Below are 27747 nucleotides of genomic sequence, written 5' to 3'. Positions count from 1 at the left end.
GTCTCATATGGAACCATAACACTCAGCTAATTGGAGGGATCCAGGGGCAGCAGTTGGAGCCCTGAAAACCTTTGCCCATGTGCTCCTACGTTATGCAGCCCTAATAAGGTTAGACATTCAGGTGGTTAACGCATGCATAAATTGCCAGGACCAGGTGTTGCAGTTTAGCCCAGATAACTCATTCTCTGATGTTAGGGGAGGGACAGAACCTCTTAACCCTGAATGTGTCTTTACTAGCAGGAGCAGAGAACTGAAGGGCAGATTTCCTCAGTCAAGTGTTTCCTTTTTTAGGGGAGTTCCAACTTCAACCCTGAGTTTTCAGGTCTTGACTTAACCTCCTCCTCACCTCACCACCCTATGCCCCCCCATAGGGCTGATCCATGGTTAGACCAATATGTATCAAAGTAAGGAGGATTACTGGTAAGTAAATTGGTAATTCCAACCCTGTGAGGAATGCATGGAGAATGCCCCTTTATATATGGGTGTGTGATTGTGTGTTTGTGTTTCTGTTCATTTTGGTTAGACTCACTATTAGACACAGGGCAGGCAGTGTTTTGCTTTGTAAAGCTTTTATCATAGAATTGTGAATCTCTACGGCTATTACAAAGCAGACAGCTATGCTCTTTGGCATCAATAAGTATTAAACAAAAACATGCAATTTCTCAAAGTCTATAGGTTACATTGGATCTTGATTCCCTGGAAACATTCCTGGTGTCTTCAGTAACTAATGACTCTAAAGTGGGTTATTTATTTAGAAAGGGGATACCCTTAACAACTTAAAAAACACCCCAAGTAGGTATCAACACAACTCTTTGTAAAACTCAGCTCTAACCCTGGTAGCTGTTGTTATGCCCCACTGTTTGCGCTTCTCTGTACAGTCACCATAGCTCCCCCACTGAGTCTATTGGGCCCTGTTGACGTTTTTATTTACTGCCTGGCAATAGTTCTCTTCCAATATCTCCTCCTGCCAACCCTCATTAAAGGATTGCATTTGGAATGAAGGCATTTTCTAGAAGGCCATGCCTTCCCTGAATCTTGCAAGATCTCGGGAAAGGCAGCCATCTTGGGCGTGGTACTATTTAGACCATGCCCATTCTCACATATCCAGCTTGGCTTTTAGGATTTCCCAGACAAGGAGTTAATGTTCATCACTCTACTACTTATGTGTGCAAGTCTTGGATCCCGCTCATACCATGCTCATCTTCTCCCTGCACCTACCTTCTGCAGCTCTTCAGCACCTGCAATATCTCCTGCAATAAAAGAAAGGCACAGTTGGGAAAAACAGCAGCGCTGTAAGGCGCATTATCCTGCAGCTTCTAAAAAGTTAGTAAACCTGGAAACTAATGGTTAGTGCACTAATCTGAGGAGACAGCTCAAGTGGATTGTGCCTTAACAACGGTTCATCTGCATCGAACCATTGAAACTTTGAGGCAGTAACCATTGTGAAGGGATTGATTCTAAGAAGTACACATGAGGTGAGCAGAGACGGACTAATTTGCATGAAACCACATTGTGACAGGAGGTTGGATTTACTGAAGGAGTTACTCATGTAATGTGTTAATATTTTTCTATAGAGGTGAACAAAGTTGAATAGGAACTGTAGAACTAAAAGAACATTCTTACAAAAGGCGCTTGAAATTCTTGGTCTCCAAGCAGCATAGTCGGGTCCTGAGGAGTTCCAGAGGGGAAAATCAGGAGGCAACATGGTGGGAGGTTGCTTGGGATTCATGTGTTGACAGGATGTTGTGCTTATGTTGAAGGAGAGGCCCGAGAACACGCTCCAGAATACCTTGTGCCTCAGACAGGCCCACCACACCTGCAAGACAGACCCTCTTCCCCCACATCCTCGCTAGCATTTGTCATCTGTAATAGGGAACATTTTTTCAATGTTTGTGGCATATGTTACCAATCCCACAGAATTGTGTTCCATATTCTGTACCTTGGATATTTCAAACCAACGTCTGTATATCCTACCGCAGCATTCTTCTTGGAGTATATCCATTCTCAAGAGTTTCTCCCCTTTTTACATGAAAGGCACTTTATGCTTTTCAGAAAGAGTATTCAGGGTCCCTTAAGTAGTGAAATAATGCCTTTGGTATCTGGAACAATTTTTGAACAGTGTTCTCTGGTTCCCAACCTCTTATTTATCAGTTATGTACCCCTGTGTCTCAATGGAAAGTATGGAAGCCTTACATTTTCTGTAATGTTGATTCAATTTTGCATTGATTTAACAATTTGATTATCTGTCCCTGAAACAGATCCCTTCATAAAGGGCAATTGCCCATCTGCTATGCTACAACCTGCACCATGTCCAGAGCAGGAGGAAACTGTGTGAGCAAAACTCAGGGATGAACGTGGATGGGAAAAACATTATTAAAGGGCATCCAGTAAGGGAGTCTCACATCTCCATTAAAGGCTTCATTACCTCATATACATATGCCACCATCGATCTTGCATGTTTAGAGAGCCACACTACATCCCAGGACGCCTACACAAAAGATACATTTCCTCAGGGGGACATTGTTTCTGTTTGGCTAAGTGAGCATTCAAATTCTATGTGCAGTTGTGCTGCCGCATAGTACGTCTGAATGCTTGGGAGGCCCAGTGCACCGCTCTGTCTCATTCCCTGAAGCATGCTTTTAACTGTTCTAGATTTATTCTTTTGCCAGATAAAGATATCACATTCAGATTGAAACCGGCATACGTCTTGAAAGAATATTCATTTTCACACACATATTCTCACCATCCAAGAAAAAATTAGCCCTATCTAGTTAAGTAACTTTTTATCTCTGTGAAGAGAGGTATGTAGTTCGTCTTCTATAATTCCTGCAGTGTTGCTGTATTCCGCACCCAAAATATTTAAAGATCTTTTTAACCAATTTCAGTGGGAATATATTTTTTTGTTTCTGTTCTAACTTGTCTATGTACTTTAATTTCCAATACCTAAGGTTTAATATTCATTTGGAATCTCCAGACTGTCCTAGATTGTTATAACAATACCTGAGCAGTTCTAGCAGAGTTAATGGGGTCCACCAAAGATAATAATATAGCATCTGCAGAGAATAATTTTATGCGTGAGGTCCCTCAAATAGCATACTTTTTACCCCAGGAGCCTGTCTAGTCAATTGAACCAATAGCTCTATTGAGCAGACAGATAAGAGAGGAGACAGGGACGCCTCTTGTCCTTCATGAATACCTATGTTATTTCATTCACAGCAGTTGACTAAGATTCTTGATGTAGGTTTTTTTTTAGCAAATATATTTTTGCTAAAACAATTAAATTCCTATTGTTTTTAAACACTTATTGTAGGAAAGGCCACTCAATGGGGTCAAATGCCTTTTTGGAATTTACTGCTAAAGTTACTCTGGGTACGAGCAGTTTATTGGCTTTCTCTATCAGGTGTGGTACTTTATGTATGTTAAGTTAATATGATTTGTGTAGTGCCAATTTATTCCTAAAAGGATATCCTAGAGCAGTTGATCACGTTCAGATGGCAAAATTACATGATAGGAGTGTAAAAATGTACTGTGAAAAAATTAAGAGCCAGGATTTAAGAAGCTATCTGGACAATGGAAGGAGTGATGTTGGACTCATATTTATAGGAACGGCGATCCAGTGAAGGACAGTGAGGTAATTGAAAGAGCAGCTTCCCATTCTGGCCCAATAAATGTGTCATGTCCAGACGAGGCCCTGCTTTGCTGATCTGATAGGCGTAGATGGTCTGTAAAATGATACTCTACTGCACAATTATTAGGGTCCTATATTTTATGAACATGACAGCAATTTAAAAATTGCACTTTTGTGGACTGGCAGCCAGTGTATAGAACTTAGAGTGGGGAAGGGTGATCTGAAATGAGAATTATAGACCATGCTAGCAGCCATAGTATGGATAGTTTGCAAGCATAAGAACAAAACGTTTGCCATGCCCACATGCCTGGGAAGGTATTTCTAGAATCCAAGTGGATAGTGATAAGTGCCTGAATGATCGCTTTAATGCACTCTACAGGCAGCCAGCTGAAAATCCTGCTAGGTAGACCCAGGATTTTGTAACAGTCCCATATAATAAATAGTCTGGCTGTTTCCTATAACTCCTGACTGATCTGGTTTTATCAAGTAGGGCATGCAGTGGTCATTTTCTGTCTTCTGACTTAGTTTAATTTTTGGAAGCCTCAAGTGAGGCAAGGTTCAAGGCTTAAGGCTGAGGCCAGCAGTGCTCCTTTGAAGTCCAATATATCGTTATGGAACTCCCACTGAAGCTATAGGCTTTAGTGCCAAAAGCTGTCAGTGGGACGAAGCTGGATTTTGTAGCGGAAGAAATGACATCACCGCTGGGTAAGATTTGCTATCTTTCCTTGTTCCACTGCTTTTAGACAACTGACTCTTTGAGCATGTCCATTCTCTGGGTTCCAGCGGGAGTCAGCAATCCTTGAGTCTTATTTTTCCAGCAGAACTATCTTATACATATGTAGTTTTCCCAGGTGCAGGAATGTATTGAAGAGGTTTTAGTTAGGTGCCAGTCTTATCTAGCTTGTGATAGGATATATATTTTCCTACCCAGTCCTATCTTCTTTCTTGCTCTCTGCCTACTTCTATCTTGCAGCACTTCCTTTTTTCTTTACTATAAAAAGAATCCTAAATCCAAAATGGCTAATCCTTTCTGCCATTACAAAGGGCTCTTGCTCTTGCTCTCTCTAAACTATTTCCCTACTTAATAAATAATTGTACCTGTCCTGGAACTAGAGCCAGAACGTCTAAGGGCTCCAGGATACAAATAGGGGCAGATCTTTTCATTTTCAACTCCAAGTGAAGTGAGGTAGTGTTTAGGCTTTTGCTCTCCTCCCTCCCACATGGCTAATATCTGTTAGCAGACAAGACAAAATCCCTCCCTTTCTAGGCTCATTGGCCAAGGCATTATGATCTATACAGCAGGGTTGTTAACTCCAGCCAAGAATGTGTTGTGTGCCACTGGAGATGAGATGAGTGGCTGAAATGTTTTTAACCCAGTTTTGACTCAGGCAGGACAAAGTACATTCTTATCAAGGTGCTTTTACACTAAAGTTATCATAACTCTACTATCGTCATGAAATTAGATTTTTAAAATGGGGTGGATGTGCCTATAGTTCTTAATTCCAAAATCTAATCATTTACAATTTTGCATTGATTTAAAAACCTGACTATTCTAATACATTTTGTGGTTTTTCCCAAAGCAATGCCAGAACAGCTTTTCTGCATAACTATTGTGCTTAATAAACATGTATCATTATCAAAAACCTCTTGGGCTGTTGGTCTTTGAGTATAGATGTGGAGTTCTGGTTTTTGATTGTAACATGTCTGGGGCTTGTGCCCAATCTGAACACCACTCCACTGTTCCTGCATTAAGATAGGGCTTAGGCATTGGTGTCTTTTGTGTTTATCTTGCCTTTGCTAATCTTTGGTCTTGGCTCAGCCTTTACTGCAAGCGTTGACTTCCTCTGTTAGCTTAATCTTTTGGACCAATGATGGGTTCTTCAGTTAGGACTCTATTGTAGCTCCTCTGGATTTCTGTGGCCATTGGTGCCTATTGGGCCTTGGGGTTTGCAACTGAGGGTGTTGCCTCTAGTTAGTGCCCGTGTCGACTGTTAGCTCTATTTCATTGCTTCTTCTAGTAGCATGCTTTGCCTTTCTCATGTTTGGGCATGTAGCTCAGTCTTCCCGGGGCTGCTGTGGCTATTGTTGCATGTATTATTGTAGGAGCTTTGGGGTGTCTCCTCCTGCACTTCTATGGTGTGAGTGTTGGTTATGTACTCTGCCATAGGCTATTGCTATGGGCAGGGCAGTGGCTGAAACTTCTTTTTGTCTTAGCAGGGTTGTTTTGTTCTTTGATTCAGGTTTTCCATGTGCATCTTTCCTGGAGGTCCTGCACTTGATTGCCTTGTCTGTGCTCTGGTGTAGGTAGACATTCATTGTTGCATGGGTGCCTGTCAGTCACCATCTTGGCATGTCTCTCTCCTTGACATGCTGTGTCTTGGCATTTGTGTATGATTACAAATTTAATTTGCCATTCCTGCTTTTTTCCCCTTATATGCCTAATCATTGAGATGGATGTCCAGTTCTGTAGACTGGGTTCTGTGGTTTTTACGTGTGTGCTGCCTCAGCTTTGGGCTTTGTTATTTAGTTTGTATGTGGCTCCTGCTGGCATGTTCTTCTAGCCCTTATTGGTTTTGGCATGTTGCATGTTTGTGATCTTTTTCTTATGCGCCCAAGGATACTTCTAAATCAGATTTTTTCAGTACTCTATACTCAGGCTGCCTTCTGTTGTAGTCATTTGGTGTTCCTGTACTTTACCCCTTCTTCCCCAGCAGGGTAGTAGGTTGGTGTCTGTCCCCTACACCCTCATGTTTAGTAATGGTGGGACATGCTGCTTGACTAGGGGCCTTCCTACTGCGGACTTATGGTCCCTCTTTTTAGGGCCTACTAACACACTTGTTGCCTACATGACTTTTGGGCTTCTAGTGCTTGAACTAATTTGTCTTGTGCTGTCCCATCACTAAATCGTGTGGGGTGGGGGAAAGGGGAATTCAGTCAGTATATGGTGATCTGTCCACTTCGCCACTTCCTAAATGACCACCTTTGTCATTTATAGTTGGCTACCTTGGTGGGCAATCAATTCTGATGACACCAGCTTTGTCAGATCCTCATTTTTTTGCTTGAATCTTTTTATTGTTTTAGTTTTAAATTCAAGGTTACAGTTCAACACAGAGAATATATGCATTACAAGCAGTTTTGTCATATAACTGCATTTCAAGGTGGAGATTCAGTATAACTGGAGTCCAATAATAATGCAATTACAAACAACCGGTAACAACTAAGACTTTGTTTCGAGCGCCCCCACCCCAGTCCCTCCCCCTCACAGTCCCAGCATATCTCATGTGTCCAACATCTATTCGGCCGGTCTATTGGCGGTCCATCCCCTCAACCCCCATTCAGGCTGGTCCCCACAAGCTGGAACAAAGTCAGTGCATGCGTGCTTCAGCGAGTTTGGTAGTCAGCCCTTATGTATGGACATGTCATCCAGTGGTCGACAGTGCGTCATTGGCTGCAGTGGTGCCCGAGTTTGTCGGCTGCCCCACTTCTCACAGTTTATCAAGCATCACATCCCAGCTAGTGGCCAAGGGGTATTTTTGGAGGCCCAGGTTGTCCTCCCTACGCAGAGCCACTCCCTCCTCCTCTGCCCACACCACAAAGGAGTTCCCCCATGCTGCTAGTGTGGGTGGGACTGTGGCTTTCCAGTCCTGGTGATGATACGCTAGTGGTCAGGATCCCAAGGTCAAGAAATATTGATGAGGCTTTATGCTTTTGGCCCTGGGGTATAATCCCTGGAGGCAAGCCTCCCATGTGGACAGAAGTGGGCACAATGTGCAACCCGACAATCGCTCCACAACGCCACACCAGTAGGCACTAAGGGCTAAATGTATCAAAGCTTTTTGCATTCGCAAATGGTGCAAATCGCAAAATTCCACTGTTTGCAAATGCAAAAATGCCTTTCAAGATTTATGAAAGGCATCTGAAGTACAATTTCATAGGGCATTCCTATTTGCGATTTCTAAAGCACATGTATTATGTATTTTCTAAATGCAAATTGGGCATTTAGGAAATGCAGTTACCACCAAATCCAATTTGGTGATAAGCATGTGCAATTTAAAAAATGCATTTAAAAATGCATTTTTAAAAATGACATGTAGCGCACACATGCCCCTATGGTATGTGTGCACTTCACATGTCCACTGATATTTTTTCGGCGTGCTTCAAACTGGGCCTAAGGCCCCCAGCCGACTGAGATTTGCAGTACCTAATTTGTAAATTTCTAACAGGAATTCGCAAATTCAGAAAAGCAAAACCATTCTCAACTATGGATGAATGGAGTCCCGTTGCCTAATTGCGAATCGGTAATAGTGACTGCGACTTTTAAGAAATCGCTATTACCGAATCGCAATTTTCACACATCCCATTTTGCATTTCTAAAATAGCAATTTCTTAAAAATCGCTATTTAGGAGATGCAAAACAGGATAATGATACATCTAGCCCTCAGAGAGGGACAGGACCAAAGCATATAGAGAAAGTATGCTCCCATCAGTGCACAACAGTGACATGCAGAATTTAACTGCTGATAGTATTTGTTTAGGGTGGCCAGCGTGAGATAGGCCCTGTGAAGAATGTAAAACTGAATGAGATGGAACCTATAGTTACGGGGGATGTTAGTGTGGCTAGACAGCACAGCAGCCCATGTCATGTTGGAGTAAGGCCCAGTCAAAATATGCCTCCCATCTGGCATGCAGCCTTTGCAATTATGCGCTGTGTGTGAGCGGGGGTATCAGTGAGCCATCTTACTAGGTGTCTACCTTGCCCCATGACATGCATGTATTGTAGTAGTAGGTGTATTGGTGGTTCGACTGTTATGTCCCCCCAGTGTCTCTTCAGTGTCGCTATCAGGGAGGTATGCAACAAGAATTGTCCTGTGGACAGACCCGTCTCCACCGCCAGCGTGGTAAATGGGATCAGCGTGCCCTCCTCTTATAGATCACCTAATGTATGGATCTCTGCTTTGCGCCTGAGTCTCAGCTTAGTGCTGCTAGTGTATTGCAAACCACATGGCATGCCCAGTAGCGCCACAGCAGGTGCGTAGGGGATGCTTAAGCGTATGAGGTCCAGGCTTCTGTGGTAGCATCGGTGCACTATGCCCAGCAACGGCACCTCAGGCTGCTTTGATTTTGTGAGGGGGTGGCAGAGTTGTAGAATTTTGAGCATTGTCCAGGGTGATGCTTTAGTCGCTGTGTCTGCCAATTGACTGCCACATAGCCACCAAGCCACCACGCCACCACGCCACCGCGCCACCCATTGAAGCTGGGATGCCAGATGATATTGCTCCATTTTCGGAACTGCTAGGCCCCTCTTGTCCAGGGGCAAGTGCATCTTACTCAGTGGTATTCTACAGCGGCCCTTACCCCAGAGCAATTCTCTGATTCTAGTCCCCAGCTCCCAAAAGAATTTAGCCGGAACATAATAGGGCAAATTTGAGAAGTAATAGAGCAGCTGGGGGAGAACTACCATTTTTAGGAGGACAATTCTACCCATCACCGAGAGGGGCAGAGTTTGCCAGAACGCCATCTGAGTTCTAATGGAGGTCACTGCCCGTTTAAGGTTGCCATCATGTAGGTCATAATCTGCGTGAAATATGTTGATGCCAATATAACGGAATGTTCTACTCTGCCAGGGGGTAGGCACATTTGACAAGCAGAGGCCGGGATCAGGTGTGTCAGGGGTGAAAGGAAAAATACATGACTTCGCCAAGTTGTCCTGCAGTCCAGGAAGTGTGGCAAAGTTTTGTAGGATATCTACAATGTCAGCTGTGATGTTTCCAATATCTCTGAGATATAAAAGGAGGTCATCCATGTATAAAGACACAATGTGGGAGCCATCTCCCAACGGTATACCTCAGGCTACCCCCCTCCGGCAGAGTTCGACCACCAAGGTTTCCATGGCAAGTGAGAATAATAACGGAGAGGGGGGACAACCCTGTCGGGTTCCTCTGACTACCTCAATGGGGTCAGAGATGTTTACACCGATCTTACCACTGAGCTGTGGTTGAGTGTATATCAGTCTCGACAGGCGCAAGAAGCGGGGCCAAGTCCGAAGTGCCGCAATGCCTCAAACAGGTAGGGCCACTTAACGGAGTCAAAGGCTATTTCTAGAACAAGCACTAGGCAGTGTGCCCGGCGATGGCAGAGGAGAATGCCTTATTGAATTCTGACGGAAGGCCGTCAGGTCCCGGAGTTTTGCATGTAGTCAACTCACAGACGCTGTCTTGTATCTCAAGGAGTGCTAGAGGTGCATCCAGCTCCTCACGTTGCTCATCCGTCAGATAGGGAAGAGTGTTCAGGGAAAATAATTCATTGTAGTTAGTTGAGGTAGCTACTGTGGAAGAGTGATATCATGTTGTGTAGTATTTGTGAATTCGGCATGTATCTCACCTGGGGTATGGAGCGACACGCTCATCGTTGAGCGCAGCTCCACCACAGTGCCATAATCCTGCTCTTGATGGATCAGCCAGGCCAGCAGTCTGCCCGCCCGGTCAGCCGCGGCGTGTGTGAGGGCCGAATGCGCTTCATAATTAAGACACCTCAAACTTTCCAACAGGGACACATGCTCCGCCAGGGCATTTGCCAACTCCAAGGCAGCCGTGGGGCACTGTACGACCCTTTGTTCGTGTGAAAGCAGGGATTTTCCACTCAAACCAGGTCATGTTCAATGGATTTGTGCAGGTTCCATTGTGCGCCCAGACAATGCTCTCCTATAAATACCTTGAAAACCTCCCACTCAATGAGATTCAACAAGGCGGAACCGCCCAGTTGACCCGGAGTCCAGAAAGTGTGGCAAGGTTTTGTAGGATATCTGCAATGTCAGCTGGGATGTTTCCAATATCCTTGAAATATAAAAGGAGGTCATCCGCATATAAAGACACAATGTAGAGCCATCTCCCAACGGGATGTCCCAGGCTACCCCCCCTCCGGCAGAGTTCGACCACCGAGGGTTCCATGGCAAGTGAGAATAATAACAGAGAGAGGGGACAACCCTGTCAGGTCCCTCTGCCTACTTCAATGGGATCAGAGATGTTTACACCAATCTTAACCCTGAGTTGTGGTCGAGTGTATAGCAGTCTCGACAGATGCAAGAAGCGGGGGCCAAGTCCGAAGCGCCACAATGCCTCAAACAGGTAGGGCTATTTCAGGGAGTCAAAGGCTTTCTCTAGATCAAGCACTAGGTAGTCCGCCCGGGGCCAGTCCTGAATCGACTGCCTCATGACCCTAAATAGGCTGCCTAATTAAGACATCTCAACCTTTCCAACAGGGACACAAGCTCTGCCCGGGCATTTGCCAACTCCAAGGCTGCCATGGGGCACTGTAGGGCCCTTTGTTCGTGTGATAGCAGGGAGTTCCCCATCCGAACCATGTCATGGTCAACAGATTTGCGCAAGTTCCATTGTGCGCCTAGACAATGCCTTCCTATAAATACCTTGAACGCCTCCCACTCAATGAAATTCGATGAGGCGGAACGGCCATTGAGTTCAAAATATTCGGAGATTGCTTTGTCTAGTGATGCCCTGAACGCAGTTTCCTCTAGTAACTCTGGCCACAGTCACCATGTGGGGATCACAGTGGGAGATGTGTCCCAAACCAGCTGCAGGAGTTGTGGGTTATGATCAGAGTGAGTGCGGACTAAGTAATCTGTCCCCAAGACTGCGGAGTTTAGGTTGGGAGTGCATAGAAATCGGTCAAGTCTTACATGAAGCTGATGTGGAGCCTAGAAGAACAAGTAGACTCTAGCATCCGGGTTACTCTGGTGCCAGATATCCAGCAGCTGCAAGAGCCTGAGCCATTCTTGCAGAGCGCGTGCATCGGCCACTGTGGGTGCAGCAGGTAGCGGGGGAAGGAGCGGTCCATCCAGAGGTCGAGTACACTGTTAAAGTCTCCTCCCAACAGCCAGGCGAGGTCACTCCATCTAGAGAGAGGGCCAGAGAGCCTGGTGGGAAATGAAGCCCAATCCACATTTGGTGTATAAATGGACCTCTATAATATCATCCTGCCCCGCAGTCACCCACTTACTACCATATAACGTCCCTCAGTATGAATCTCACAGGAGTCAGCCACAAACGGAGTACCCTAGCGCATCTAGATCAAGGCCCCACTGATGTAGGAAGAGTAATTGGTCGCGAATAGCTGCCCCCGCCACTGCCTCTGCAACTGCGCAGCTTCCAGGTGTGTGAGGTGGGTTTCCAGTAATAACACTATTTGAATTGAGTGTCTCCTAAGGTATGAGTATATGGAATGTCTGCATGCTGGCATATGTATGCCACGCACATCCCATGTCAGGATGTTGTTGAAGGTCATGCTGTGTGATGGGTGAGTAATGCCCTAGAGGTCAGGACCCAGGGTGGGGGGGACAGACCTACGCAGCCGGAGAGCAGGGTGCAGGGGAGGGAAACAAAAGCGAAGGGAACTCGGGCTCCAGTCAAAACCTAACTTGCGCAGTGCAGAACCGACTGCTGTCTTAACAATAAAATTGTGAAATACCATCAGAGCAGAGGGACACCTGGTATCTGCAGAAACTACGTAACTGTTGGCGTCACCAGTGTAAGCTGGAGGGACCCACTAACAGCAGGTAGAATGTGAGGGGAGGTGGCCGGATGTTGGCTAGGGAGCCCAAGGAGGTGGAGGCCCCAAACATATTGTGGTTGTGGGCGGCAGATGAACACACTTCGTGGCATCCAGCATAATATTAAGCAGCCCGCGCAGGAACCCATTATAACTTCCCGAACAATTGTGAAGAGCAGCGCAGTACATCAGTGCCCTACTAGTCTGCATGAGCAACAAATATAACATGTGACACAGCACATTTCCCAGAGCGCGCTTCACAGCATCACTGCATGTCTGACGATGGACTGGAGTGTTCAAACATACTAGGCATGACATTTCAGATAGTGTTGTCCGTGGTTTGCAGTGTCAACACAGGGGGAGCCGGTGAGCTGATGTCCGAGAGCAGGTAAGCAAAGGAGCCATTTTCAGCATCTGAGTCCGCCAGCTCTAGTTCTGGGTCAGGTGTGGTTGGTGGCTCACTGGTAGCTGCCACATTCTGTAGCACCTGCCGACATTCCTGTATGATCTGCTCTAAATCGGGAGCATGGCAGGAATCCAGAAGGGGAGTTTTGCGTCGTTTGCGGTTTCTTCGCCTGCGCCTGTGTGTTTAAGAATTGTCCCACGTGACACTTTCAGTTGCCTCTTGCTGGCTGCTCAGGCTTGTCGATTCCAACCACTCCCAGGTGTCATTTGGAGCGCTGAAAAAGTGCGTTTTTCCTTGGTGCATTACTCGCAAGTTAGCAGGGAAGAGAAAGGAGGGCGTGGAGTTTGCATTTCACCATCAGGATGGACGCTCATTGCCTTTGTATAGCGACGGCATAGTCCAGGAACATCATGACTGGCATATTTTCTACCTGAAGTGCCAGGAGCGATCTCACCACGTGCAAAACACTGTCTCTGTCCATGAAATGCAGCAGGCTTATAAGGAATGGGCGGGGCCCCATGCCTGGCAGCCTGGCTCTTGTTGGCACCCGATGGGCGCGCTCCACTGAGAAGAAGGATGTCAGTGAGCCCTCAGGGACCAGTGCCGAAACCAGTTTGTGGCAAAGGCAACCGCTCCTGCGCCCTCTACATCCTCCAGGAGACCCAGAACGCAGAGATTATTTCTTCTAAAGAGTCCTTCAGCATCCTCTGCGCAGTGTTCCAGTGCTGTCAGTCTACTCAGCACATCCTGCATGGAGGTCTCCAGATGAGATGTCTGAGGGCAATTTCATCAAGGCGGCTCTCCAAGGAACAGGTTATGTCTGCTAGTTTGAGATGGGCAGCGGGAAGCAGAGTGAGAACACTAGCCACCTTGTCAATCTTACCCTCCAGTGAGGTTCAGGCCTGATCCAACGAGGCCCTGATGCACTACACCACTGCTTCCAGCACCACGTTTAGCTTGTTGGCATCAGTGTCCAGAGATCTGCCCTTGAGTGCTGGCTGTTTGGCCCCCGTGCCAGAGTTTAGACGGCCTATATCGACTGATACAAGGTCTTGGCGTGCAAGGCTCATTGAGACACTGTAAGTCTCTGCAACCGCTGGGGCGTGTTGTTAACTGGCAGTTGCACAGGAGGGCCAGCTTGCATGCATGGTGAGCAGGTCCCAGTGCGCAGCAGCCTCCCCCAAGACGGTGACAGAACGTGGCCTCTCCTTTGAATGTGTTCAGGGCTAGTTGCTGTGCCAGAGGCAATTACATTGTGAGATTGACGATGAATCAGACAACACCAGCGTAGCAGCAGAACAATCAGTTGGTAAGGCACAGTCCACGTGGGTCACCAAAATTGTGTCAGGCGAGTGGGCCGGTCAACTGGTAGTGTCCACAGTCCCAGTAGCTCAGTTAAGTGAGACCAAGTGTAAGGTCATTGATTTGATGAGCATCAAGACCATGACCTCCATGAGTTTTTCCCAGCTGCCGCCAGCCATCAAGGCCCCTTCTGTGCCACTGTAGACCTTCACATCTGGGGGTCATCCTGTATGCGCCTCCGACACAGTCCCCCCGGTGAGATCAGGTGCACAGCAGAGCCGGGGGCATGGAGCAGCAGCACAGCATTAATACAAGGCCCCAGCCACCTTAGCAGCAATCCAGTCAATGAAACAGGAAGTGGGGAGGAAGAAGGTAGGAGCAGGCACCTCCCCTCCCAGCTCGGTCGTCCCACTGATGATGGCCCGCACATTTTTACCACTGGCGGAGGTGACGCGGGGAGGAATCAGCACGCTCAAGTTTTCGCGTGCGATCTTCTGCTCCACGTCGTGCTCCACCAGCGCCTATCCTCTTCTAAGGCAGGCAGGCGCTGGTCGTCACAGTCTCACCCAGAACCATCCGCGGAGAAGATGCAGGGCACGTCCGAGTCACTTCAGGCCTGGTCTCTCCACTGCGGTCAGCGCGCGGCTCCTCATCGCACAGGCCGCATCATCTCCGGCTCGACTGCTTGTGTACCAGTCTTCCCCTCGATCAGCGCGGCCGGTGCCCAGCAAGCTCTGCACCCCTGCTCCACATGCCGCAGCGATCCATCCGCCTCCCAGTGGCTGACTGGATCACTGGATGGGAGCTTCATTAACTTGCGCCCTCCATCTTGGCCGGCCAAGCAACGCTCCTTTGGCAGATCCTCATAATGTAAATTACTGCAACTATGAATTGATGAGGAAATAATTATTTTATTATTTATTTGTAGTTTCATTATTCGGAGCCTATTTCTTTGCCACAGTGCATGCAACCGTCCACTCTCTAAGCTTTGAACATGGTCTGTGGTGCTGCTATCGTAGTCATCTCAGACTGGTGGTCCTTTTTAGACAAAGATGGAGGGAAAGAAGTTCAAACTTCTGTTCCTGGGGTATGAATACACCACATGATGTAAGGAGTGTAACGGTAAAGCGGAATCTGAATAAAGAGTTTACTGGTTAAGTAACTGAGGCAGTTTAAAACCTGAAAAATTACCTTTTTTGTTAATGGATGTGAAGCACTCTAGAAGTGCTCCAGAAAATAAAACATTCGTGCACCGTTCTTAGCAGTGCATTGCAAGTGCTGTGTGTGTGGCTCGGCAGTAGCATACCAGTGATACTGCTGAACAGAATTGTGAGAGGTCCATTGATGCTTCGGCTTTAAAAAGGAAAAAAAAATGCCCTTAGGTTTTGGACAGGATTACAGCAACGTTCAAACTTTGAGTTGTGTAGTTCACTCCTCCTTTTTTCCTTATAAAGCTTAGAAGCAAATTACAGCCTTACCTACAACATGAATGCTCTTTTTACACTTCTGACCAAGATCTACAAAATGATCCAATTGCTTTTTTATGCTGAAATGAGCCAACGCCATGGTGCTTAAATAACAGATGGAGGTTGCATATTGAATGCTTAACTTTCTTGTCTCCTAGGCAACCCTCACAGCCAGAACATTAGCAGCAAGCTGACACATGACACCATTGAACATGTCCGGAATAGGTACTGTACATTTCACCTTTCTCATCTAATCTATAGAAATTGCTCGTTTAGTTTATTTGAATCTGAATCAGTGTCAGTATCATTCAAGCACTAGAAAGAGCTATTGTTCCTGCCTTGCCAGATGGCGAGATTCGAGTAATTACTAGATTTATTTATTGTAAGAAACTGAGTTTCTGTTATGTTTTCTCTTCCAATTAGGATGTTAAACGGATGCCTGGGCATGTATAATAACAAAATAAAAAAGGTCAACTGGTGAAAAGGCGGGGGTATAAGATTACTAATTGTTTATCTTTGAGAAATTATTTTAATCTTATTTTTCCAGTAGGGTTATTTTGTGTGTGGACATTCCAAATTCAGTAAATGTGCGTATTTTTGAGGAAGCCTAAGCAATAATGTTATCATAAGGTTCTTTTAGCAAGTGAGGTGTGGACAATGAAAACAATATTCTCATTGACACTAGGTCGAGAATTTCCGTATAAGATTAAATTTATATATTGTAAATATACATTCAAAACTCAAGAACACACAAAAAAATTAATAATCTTACATCAAGTGTACGTGTCAAGTTCTGCAGAGCAAATATGTGATGGGAGACTTCATCAGGACAAATGCAAAAATACATATGCCACACTGCATTCAATAGTCAAAGCGGATATTTTCTAACTTCTTGAACAATCACTATCATAGGAAGAGAGAACTCTATAAACAAATCCACATCCCAAAGACTTCGTCCTCTCTACGTTGTTAAATATTTCTTTGATATGGCATCAGTATTAGGGTTGAGTGAAGTTTTCTTTCGTGAATTAGGTGATTTTATGCGAATTTCAACAAAATGCACTTCACTATCACCACTCATACAAAATTTGTGCTAGACTGCATGAAGAGTACTGGATATAAGAGAAAATGTATTCTGCAAGAAAAAGTGTCTCCTGCAAGACATTTGCTGTTCAAATCAGTACCCTGCAGTAAGAAATTATACAAGATCTCATTCCAGCATAATTCACCAAATTTCATGGAACACAAAATTCGCAAATTTCACAAACTTCATAGGCATATTAAAAGGTATGCCTGTGCTTAATCAACGTGGAAGGAGCCATCTGAAACACATATTACTAATTAACCTTATATTGGAGGGGTAAATTAAATTGAAAAAATAGTTCAGGTCTGATCAGATTTTCAAAAGTAACAATTCAACATTTGTAAAAACGTTATTAAAGTAATTTTATGTGTTTCACTCCTAAATGCTTCATATACTTATCACACTAATAATAACTCTAGTTAAATTTCACATTCATGAAAGTATGTTTGAAAAAGACTGCTCTCAAAGCTATCAAGAAACAATTCTTCCATTTCACCTTATAGTTAGAAACCTATAACGTATTAATGATCAACATACATTTATCCACAGACTGAGGAGGTACTTTTAGTATAAGAATGTCCTATGTCAAGTGCAACTGAGGTTCTGGGACACTGAACAGAAATACACCTCAAGAGGAGTGTGAAAGCTTTATGTCCTCCCAGTAATATAATACTATTTTGATGGTCATTGGGAAAATCATGCTGTTGATACTGAAAAGATCACCCTGGAAATCATCAGTGATTCTTTTCTCTAAAGATGTGTCAGATTCCAACAGTATGCAGAAATTCATTACGTGACTGTCGGTCTGAAGGAGGTTGCTTTACTTGCAGCGTTTTCTCTCTTTGCAGCCATGTAGAATGATTTTATCGTTTTGACGTCTGATCAGTTCATCCCACATTTCTTAGACATCATCAGAACACTTAGAGCTCTACTAACAGAGAATGCAGTTATTATTGATCTGTCTTCTTTCTAATCTATCACGTCAACGTTGCCTCTTTCCTTCCTAGTTTTTATTAATTCTGCCATGAAGACTTTAGCAATCCATGTAAGGTAAGTGTACTGCATCGAGAATCTCTACATTTAGGTTGTTCTTAATTTTGTGTGTGTGTGTATATGTGACATTTGTGGAGCTCAAACCAAGCCAAAAGTCAGGGGAGGAAGGTTCAGTGTCTAAGGGCAAGCCTGCAGTCCGGGACTGGTTGGAGATGTAGCTGGGTGTTGGATGCAGAAGTGTTCTGTTGGTTAATTATTATGTAATGCTCTTTTAACCCCTTCTGTGCGTCGGATGGCTGAGAGCCGTCAGACATCACAGTGCTTGTGAGCGTCGGACAGCTGCAACTCATCCACACACATGGCAATGGAAATCCCTCTGGTGCAGGCACCAGAAACATTCCTTTCTGAAAGAAACAGACTTGGGAGATGGGGAAAAGTTTCACCATCTCCCAAGGCTGTTTCTTTTGTTTGAGTGAAATGATGATCAGCACGCGCAGTGACGTAATTTCACTGAAACCGAAATGAAAAGATCTCTGCATCGGTGCTTGTAGGGCTATCTCAATCCCTGAGGCAGATGAGAGAGGTATTATTGGAAGGATGGATCGCTGCTTTGGGTTCGCTGCAGGAGGGTGATGACCAAGGAGTGTCCCACCCACTAGACATCAGGGAGGGCAAGGTCTTTTGCTCCCCTCCAAATTATTTGAGGGAATTCAGTCTTTCTGCCCCCACCCCCTGGGCGGCAAAAACCCACTAGGAACTAGGTGTTAATTGTTTATGTAAATTTAGGGTTGGGGGCTTCCCTAATTAAGCATTGTAATGCCCCACCCCTCACAGAAATACACAGTCTTTCTGCTTCCCCTGGGGTGCAGATTGAAGCAGTAGCCCCTGGTCTGCCCCCTTCGGAAGCAGAAAGCCCACTAGGCACCAGGGATTACTTTTATTCATCTATGGGTGGAGGCTGCCCAGAAGGGGCATGGCAATGCCCCCAACCCTCCTCCAAAATAAATAGGCACAGTCCTTCTGCCCCTACTGAGAGGTAGATGGGGAATAGTGCCCCCAATCTGCCCCCCAGGGCAGGCAGAAAGCCCGCTAGACACCAGGGAAGCATTCTTTTTAAACTAGAGGGGTGGGGATTGCACACCACCATGGGCATGGTTATGCCCCCCCCCCCATGGCAAGCAAGAGAACATTTGACTCTTTTGGATTTTGATTTTACACATGGGCAAAGAGAGCTTGGCAACACTCCCGATATTGTCCCTCTTGCAATGGTGAGTTGCTGCGCTTTTTGGACTTGGGTACGCTGCCATCTGGAAAAACCTACCAAATGCATACACTTCTGAAAAGTATATATCTGGGGGAGTCCAGGGTGGTGTGCATCACATGTAACCCAAACCATTTTCTTACCCACAATGCCCAGTAAACCTCCAACTTTGCTGAAATCACTCATTTTTCTACATTTCTGTGATGGTGATGGAAACGTCCAGAATCTGCCGGAATCCACAAAATTCCTACTACCCAGCATTACCCCATCTTTATCGATAAAACCTTTGCCCTACTTGGGTGGGTACCCAAAGCAGAGTCAGCCTAAAAACATATGAAAGAACACTGCCCTTTTGGACCCGTTTTGATTCCCCTCAATTTCTACACATTTTTGGTCCTTCCCTGCTGCAGGCACTTGTCCCACCTACACAAGTGAGGTATCATTTGTATTGAGAGACCGAGGGGGAACACTAGGTGGTAGGAAATTTGTGACTGTCCTCAGATTCCAGAACTTTCCATCACAGAAATGTTAGGTAAATTTGCTTTTAGACAATGTTCAAGGTTTTCACAGGATTCTAGGTCACAGAATCTTGTGAGAGCCAGACAAGTCACCCCATTCTGGATTTCCCTAAGTTTCTAGTTTTAAAAAATGAACAGGCTTGCTAGGTTTCCCTAGGTGCCAACTAAGGTAGGGCCCAAAAACCACACCTACCCGCTTTGCAAAAAATGGGTCAGTTTTCTTTGGAAAGACTTGATATATGCTAGTTGCGTTTTGGGATGTTTCCTGCCCCGAGCACTAGGCCTACCCACACAAGTGAGGTTCAATTTTCATCAGAAGACTTAGGAAACTGCTGGGTGGAAGCAGGCTTATGGCTCAGTGCACTTTCCAGAGCTTTTCTTTATAGGAACTTGAGGAGAATGTGTTTTTTTAGTCAAAGTTTGAATTTTGAAACAGATTCTGTGTACCGCAACCTCGTGAGAGCTACACAAGTCACCCCATCCTGGATTTCTCTAGGTGTTTAGTTTTAAAAAATTAACAAGTTTGCCAGGTTTCCCTAGGTGTCAGCTGAAGTAGGGCCTAAAAGCCATAGATACCCCCCTTGCAAGAAAAAGGGTCAGTTGTGCATGGAAAATGTTATGTATCCATGTTGCGTTTTGTGCCGTTTCCTGTTGTGGGCACTAGGCCTACCCACACAAGTCAGGGACCATTTTTATTAGGAGACTTAGGGGAACATAGAATAGTAGAATAAGTGTTATTACCAATTGTCTTTTTCTGCATTTGCGTCTTCCAAATGTAAGACTGTTTGTAAGAAATAGGTCCTTTTGAGAAATGCCCTCTAATTCATATGCTAGTATGGGTAACCCCAAATCCGTAAATAACCACTGCTTCTAAACTCAATGTCTTGTGCCCATTCTGGAAATAAATAGGCTTCCTTGATACCTATTTTTCAGTCTTTACATTTACCAAATAAATTACTGTATACCCGGTACACAATGAAAAACCATTGCAGGATGCAGCTCAGTTATTGGCTCTAAGTGCCTTGTGTCCTTGGTGAACCTAAAAACACTATATATCCCTGCAGCCATAAGGGTCCAGCGGAATTAACAGTATATTGCTGTCAAAAATCTGCCATAGTCAGATAGAAACATATACACAAATGGTTGGGTTTTTTTCATCTCAATTTCAATATTTTTTTTATTTCAACTGTCACTTTCTTTGGGAAAACCTTCAAGAGTCTACACAAATGGCCTCTTTTCTGAATTCAGAACTGTATCTACTTTTTAGAAATGTGTAGCTTTTTAGGATCCACCATTGGTTTCACACCCATTTCTACCTCTGACTGGAGGGAGGTTGAAAGCACAAAAATGGGAAAAATGGGCTATGTCCCAATAAAATGTCAAAACTGTTGAAAAATTGGTTTTCTGATTCAGGTCTGCCTGTTCCTAAAAGCTGGGAAGATGGTGATTTTAGCGCACTGAAAACACTTTGTTGATTCCATTTGCAAAGAAAAAAACTGATGCTCTCTTGTGCAGCACTTTTTCCCATTTTTCACAAAAACCCCAAATTGTAGCTGTATTTTGGCTGATTTCTTGGGAATCCACAAATCCTTGGCACCTTTAGAATCCTCAGGATGTTTGCAAAAAAGGATGCAAAGCTGGCATGGCTAACTTTTGTTGACAAAATGTTATACGGGCCTAAGTGCGAGCTACCCCAAATAGTCAAAAAAGGCTTAGCATGGGGGATGGTGAGACTTAGCAGCACAGGTGTTAAAATGTTTCTCCTTCAACACTTATTATATGGCTGCGGCATAGGTGCAGTTCTGATGGATACTTGGTGGTTGTTCGAGATTCCGGGTGCACTGATGTGAAAGGCCTGAGATTTTTATTGTTTTGCAGTTCAACTTTATTAATGTTCACTGTGTTAGTACTACATAAAGGCTGTACACTTCACCTCTAAGGTAAGCCTGTCTCCTCTGTGCTATAGCTACCAGGGGTTTGAGCTCAGGTTTATTTAGCAACTTTAGTAGTTCACCCTGACCAGGATTTCAATTATTACTTTAAGTAGTTACGTACCCACCTCAACTAATAACCCAATGGCTTACAGTCATGTAGCATGTGTAGTGTGTTTATGAATGAAACTAATATCCCTTTCCCATAACATGGAACTGTGAATGGAAGAAACTGACATGAGTATTCATCAAGTGGAAGTGCTGGTCTATAATAACTGTGCCTTTCTTTCAATCTCTAAAATAGATAATGGAGATCAGAATATGCAGCGGTGACTAAAATATTATTGCTTGTATTATTTGTATGGCTGAAAAATGTATTTTGATTAGTAACGCCATGGGTTTATCAGGTGCTGGTAGGTATTATCTTCCTGTCAAAAGCATTTTACTCGAATGTGGTGCGTATGTTTATGTAAAGTGGGACCAAATTTCATAGTGACTACTCTTCAGAATACATTGCAGTAAGAACATTACATTAATGGAAAGTGGGCTATTGAGTAAACCATAATAATAAAGCCAAGTGTGAATAGAGGGCTTTCGATGTGCAGGCTGCTTACCAACAGAAAAGACTTCAGACTATACAGCAGCAGTATTTTGAAAAGAGTTCACAAATGCCCAGACATTGGCAGAGCACATTTAAAAGGGCGTGATGAATGCACCCCTTGTCAGTGCATTATATTACAGATCATGTGGTGCCCTTCCTTCCTAAATCCTCAAGCATGTCCGCCCTGCAAGAAGCATATTCGTTTAAAGTGCACTGGCTGTTTGAAGCAGTCACTAAGTCATTCACCGTGCAGATGGCAACATGACCAGCTCTTAAAATGGGACAGAGATCACCCTGGAGGCGGTTGTCAAGAGTGACTGCAATTATCTGTAATGATGTGCGTTTGAGGTTCCTGGGACAGGAAAAAGCCTTTACCAATCAGAATTTACCTCAAGAGATCTTTACCACCCACGTGTCTTCACCTTGCATGCCTTTACCAACCATGTTGGTAAGTATAGGTAAGTCATTTTACAAACTTTAAAAATAATAAATTAGTTCTTTTTTAAATATATATTTAATATTTCAATGAGTTAGGTTTACTTTTTTTAGTGATGAGTTGGAAGGGATACAGGGGGTCATTCTGACCTCGGCGGTAAAAGCCGCTTACCGCCGGTCAGAAGGCCGCCACAATACCGCCGCGGCCGCGGTCAGCCGCCACGGACATTCTGACCCACAACTGCAAAACCTCCGAAAATCCGCCCTCCACTGCAGTCCGCCACATCAGCGGCCAGCGGTAAACTGGAGAAGACCAAACCTCCACCGCCACGCCAACAGAAATACGCCCATCCCATTATGACCCGCAAATCGACGCGGCGGTCATTCAACCGCGGTATTCCATTGGCGGTACACACCGCCGCGGTCAAAATACACACACCTTTACAAACCCCTACCACATTGGACAATTTGAAAGGCACACACCTGAAACACATACACACACCACTCCCACACATCCAATACCATATAAAACACACACCCACATCACCCACAAACCCCTACCAACAAAAACCAGAGACGAAGGAGAGAGAGAGACACATCAGAGAATAGAGAGCCAGACACACAGAGGCACACCGCAACATCACACACACCAAATAGAAGAACAAAGCACCACACACCAACACACACATCATCACATACACCACCCCACACCTCATACACACCACCCCATGGCACCACAAAGGCACCCACGCTTTTCGGACCAAGAACTCCGGGTCATGGTGGAGGAGATCATAAGAGTGGAACCCCAGCTCTTCGGCTCACAGGTCCAGCACACCACCATAGCAAGGAAGGCGGAGCTCTGGCAGCGGATCGTGGACAGGGTCAACGCGGTGGGACAGCATCCCAGAAATCGAGAGGACATCCGCAAACGATGGAACGACCTACGGGGGAAGGTGCGCTCGATGGTCTCGCGACACAACATCGCAGTGCAGAAGACTGGCGGGGGACCCCCACCCACTCCACCCGAATTCACAACATGGGAGCAAGAGGTACTCAACATCCTGCATCCTGATGGCCTCGCTGGAGTACACGGAGGAATGGACTCTGGTAAGTACAAGGCCAACCACTTCACCCCCCCCCCCAGCATGCTAACCCCCACCCTCACCCCCAACCCCCCAGCACACATCCTCCCTGAGAATGTCTCCCCAGCACAACCCACCCAACACCAACCCCTGCATGCCACCCCCAAGCTATGGACACCCATCACCTAAGCATGACCACTGCACATACCCATCACCCCCCCCCCACAAAACACCCTCACAACACCTCCCCCAAGGGAATGCCAGCACTGGGGGACAAGGGCACCCATAAAACGCAAGCTAATGCACACACAGAAACAATAACCATACCCTCTTACCCCATGCAGGACCCGAACGACAACACACCGGTCAGGAGGGACCAGAAATGTCCATCCCACCCCCGGAACAGGCCCCTAGTGATGACAGCAGCTCTGTCGACCTGGATCCTGACGACCAGCCCGGACCATCGGGGACCTCTGGGCAGTCGGTTCCCCTCACCCAGACACAGGCCACTGCAGACCCAACCCCCTCTGGGAACAACAGCACAGCTCCCACCCAGCGGGCCCATGCCTCTGTCTCTAGGACAGGTCAAGCAGCGGTGTGTCTACCACTACAGGGCCCCCAGGGTAACCCAACAACAACAGGGACCTGGGGGCAGTGGGAGTGGGCACACCGTCCAGGGGACAGAGGCCCAGGGAAACAGGGCAACTCAGAGGGCTGCTGTGCGACAGGGGGGGGAGGAGAGGCCCAGGGAACCCACTCTCCAAGAGGCCCTCACCACCATCATGGCTGCCTACCACCACTCACAAGAGACGATGGCGACGGTACTGGCCAGGTTCCAGGAGATCCAGGCACAGCAGGAGCAACGCTACATGGGGTTCAGCGACCCACTCAGCAACATCTCAACCGCTATGGGGAGCATAGTCCAGGCCCTGAACCGCATAGAGGACACGTTTCGGGACCATGTGGCATCACACAGGGCCCCTGTCACTAGCCAGGAACAGGAACAGCCTACCACCTCTGCCGGCGCTAGTGGACAGGAGGCCCCACCACAACGACAGGCCACCAGAACCCCACCTCCTGCTGAACAACAACCGCCGGCAAAAGGAGCCTGAGATAAAAAAAAACGACAGAGTAGGATGTCAAGTCCCCCGCCAGCATCACATACCCCCTGAAGTCCTCCCACTGTCCCACATTGCCACCCTGTCAAACCTTGAACTGCCCCTGCTCCATCCTGCCACAGGCATATGGACAATGCACCTGTGAGACTGAGAACTGGACTCCGCCATGGACATTACTCCACCCCCACCCATCACTGTTTCACTATCATGTACCAATATCTATGCACTAATAATAAATCACACATTGCACTGAAATCAATCAGGACTGTCTTATTTAGAAATGTATGACACATTACATATCAATTACGTATTGTTAACATTGTGAATTACACATACGAGGTAACTTAGCATTAGTCCATGGGCCAACCAAGCCGAGGTCACGCAGTGGCTCATACAGCACAGAAAAGGGAAGGGAAAATCAAACATCATGTTCATAGGTCTGGGGGGAAACCGACAAAGTTGAGATGCAGGAGGCTTTCAGGAAATGTAAAATGTCATGGGTGATTATTACCTGTGTGCTACTGGAAATACTGTTCTATTACTCTGTCCCTGTTGTCTGTGTCGTCCTCTGAGTCTTCCTCCTCTTCACTCTCCGCAGGCTCCACAGCTGCTTCAACACCACCATCTGCACCATCCTCCTGCAGGAAAGGAACCTGACGTCGCAATGCCAGATTGTGAAGCATACAGCAGGCCACGATGATGTGGCACACCTTCTTTGGTGAGTACATCAGGGATCCCCCAGTCATATGCAGGCACCTAAACCTGGCCTTCAGGAGGCCAAAGGTCCTTTCGATGATCCTCCTAGTTCGCCCATGGGCCTCATTGTACCGTTCCTCTGCCCTGGTCCGGGGATTCCTTACTGGGGTCAGTAGCCAAGGCAGGTTGGGGTAACCAGAGTCACCTATTAGCCACACACGTTGTCTCTGTAGCTGCTCCATCACATAGGGGATGCTGCTATTTCGCATCACATACGCGTCATGCACTGACCCTGGGAACTTGGCATTTACATGGGAGATGTACTGGTCAGCCAAACAGACCACCTGGACATTCATCGAATGATAACTTTTTCTGTTTCGGTACACCTGCTCATCGTCTTTTGGGGGTACCAAAGCCACATGGGTCCCATCAATGGCACCAATGATGTTGGGGATATGTCCAAGGGCATAGAAATCACCCCTCACTGTAGGCAAGTCACCCTCCTCTGGGAAAATGATGTAGCTCCGCATGAGTTTCATCAGGGCAGACAACACTCTGCTCCAAATCTTTGAAAACATAGGCTGAGACATTCCAGATGACATGGCCACTGTGGTCTGGAATGACCCACTTGCCAAAAAATGGAGGACTGACAAAACCTGCACCAGAGGGGGAATCCCTGTGGGTTGGCGGATGGGGGACATCAGGGCTGGCTCCAGCTGGGCACACAGTTCATGGATAGTGGCACGGTCAAGTCTGTATCGAAGTATTATATGGCGTTCTTCCATTGTCGACAGGTCCACCAGCGGTCGGTACACGCGAGGATTCCTCCTTCTCATCGCAAGTCCCAGCGGACGGTGCCTAGGAAGGACAACATGGAGCACAGAGTCAGCCAAACCACAGGTACGTACAGACAGCTTGCACAGTTAAAGAATGGCAATGGGTTGAAAGGCGTGTATGTGTGGCAATGCAAGGCCTAGGCCTGTGTGTCGCAGTCAAAATTAAGCCATGTAGGCCCTTGAAATGGCGGCTGCCTGATCTGTGAAGTGGGACAATGGGATGTGAGGTCAATGCGCTGGCGGGGCACACCGTGGCAGTAGGCGGTCGAAGACCGCGGCGCAAAGCCGCATTGGTTAACATTGAAGTCTATGGGTTTCAGGAGCCAATGACGATGTGCGCCGGCGGTCGCGGTACGCACCGCCGTGGTACGCACCGCCGCGGGCGTGACCACCATTTTCTATCTGCTTAATCACTCGAGACCTGATCATCCACAGGAGAGGACCTATACTGCAAGTGCTGCTGTGACCTCGGTCTGGAAGATACAATGGCTGCTGCGACAGGGGAAAGGGCCCCTGCCTTCACGTCTGAAGAGTTGGAGAAGCTCGTGGATGGGGTCCTCCCCCAGTATGCGCTACTCTACGGTCCTCCAGACCAACAAGTGAGTACACAGGGTGCACATGGAATGGGCTATGCCTGTGTGGATTGGGGTGGATGTAAGTTGGTGGGGTGGGGGGCGAATGAGGAGTGCAACGCCCGACAGATGAGAGCATGTGCCATATGGCAAAGTTGGTGGGGGGGGCCAATCACATCTAACATGCAGGTCATTGATGATTTCCACCCTGTACATGTCAAATAGGTCAGCGCCCATCAGAAGATCGAGATTTGGCGTGCCATCACCAAGGAAGTCCGGAACTTGGGGGTCCACAACAGACGGGGCACCCACTGCCGCAAGAGGTGGGAGGACATCCGCCGCGGAACAAGGAAGACCGCAGAAACACTGCTGGGGATGGCCTCCCAACCTAGGAGGGGTGCTAGTCGCACCATGACCCCCCTGATGTCCCGGATCCTGGCGGTGGCCTACCCAGAATTGGATGGGCGCTTCAAGACATCACAGCAGACACAAGGGGGTGAGTATCAGCACATTCTCCTATCTTTCTGCGCAGTGGAGGCGTCTGGGTGGGGGAGGAGGGCTGTGGGTGACATTAGGCCAGGGCGCTTTCTGTAGTGTAGTCCTCTCCCTTAGGCATGGCCCTGTGCCCCCGGCCCCCACCTCTGTAGGGTGACAAGTACAGCCATTGAAGGTCCAGCATCTCCCATGTACGCGTTTGACGTCTCTTGGCCTGTTGTCCTAGTCAGTAGTACTGAGTAGTGTACCCCGAATGCGCGGCTTAGTGCATTAGGCTCCTGTGTCTGTCCTCTCCGCCAACGGTGTTGACATTGCATGCACTCAACCTGGTCTTCTTTTTTCTCCCCCCACCCTTTCTCTTCATCTTCTTGTGCATGTGTGCATTAGCATCATCAGGCGGAGGAGATTTGGCATCGGAGCACGAGGGAGCTGCAGGACACAAGGCCCCGGTGGGCCCAGGAACAGACACCGAGGGCACCAGTGATCTGGAGGGCGAGGGGAGCACCACGACGGGGACCACTGGTGAGAGCAGCGACAGCGACACGTCCTCGGATGGGAGCTCCCTAGCGGTGGCGGCAACATCCGTGCCCCCCGCCTCTACAGGTACAGCCGCCACCCAGCGCACCAGCCCCGCCCTCCCAGCAGCCCCTCAGTCTTCGCTCCGTGCCCGTTCGCCCAGGAAGGCGCGCGTCTCCTTCGCCCCTGGCACCTCAGCCCCTGCCCCTGTTGCCCCTGCTGCCCTCAGTGCGGAGCTCATTGAC

General features: G+C 46.9%; 1 protein-coding gene across 2 annotated transcripts in view; it reads left to right on the top strand.

The window, feature by feature from the left end:
• The window catches only part of MOCOS (molybdenum cofactor sulfurase), a 2173869-nt gene that overhangs the window by 215214 nt on the left and 1930908 nt on the right, over positions 1–27747 (top strand). For both annotated transcript variants that reach the window (XM_069219520.1, XM_069219521.1), the window contains exon 3: positions 15523–15589. In XM_069219520.1, the coding sequence (XP_069075621.1) occupies positions 15523–15589 (67 nt within the window). The remainder of the gene's footprint in view (positions 1–15522; positions 15590–27747) is intronic.

Source organism: Pleurodeles waltl, chromosome 2_2 (genome assembly GCF_031143425.1).
Source record: "Pleurodeles waltl isolate 20211129_DDA chromosome 2_2, aPleWal1.hap1.20221129, whole genome shotgun sequence".
Taxonomy (NCBI): domain Eukaryota; kingdom Metazoa; phylum Chordata; class Amphibia; order Caudata; family Salamandridae; genus Pleurodeles; species Pleurodeles waltl.
The sequence above is the reverse complement of the archived record's forward strand: the minus strand, read 5'-3'. Positions and strand labels throughout refer to the sequence as shown.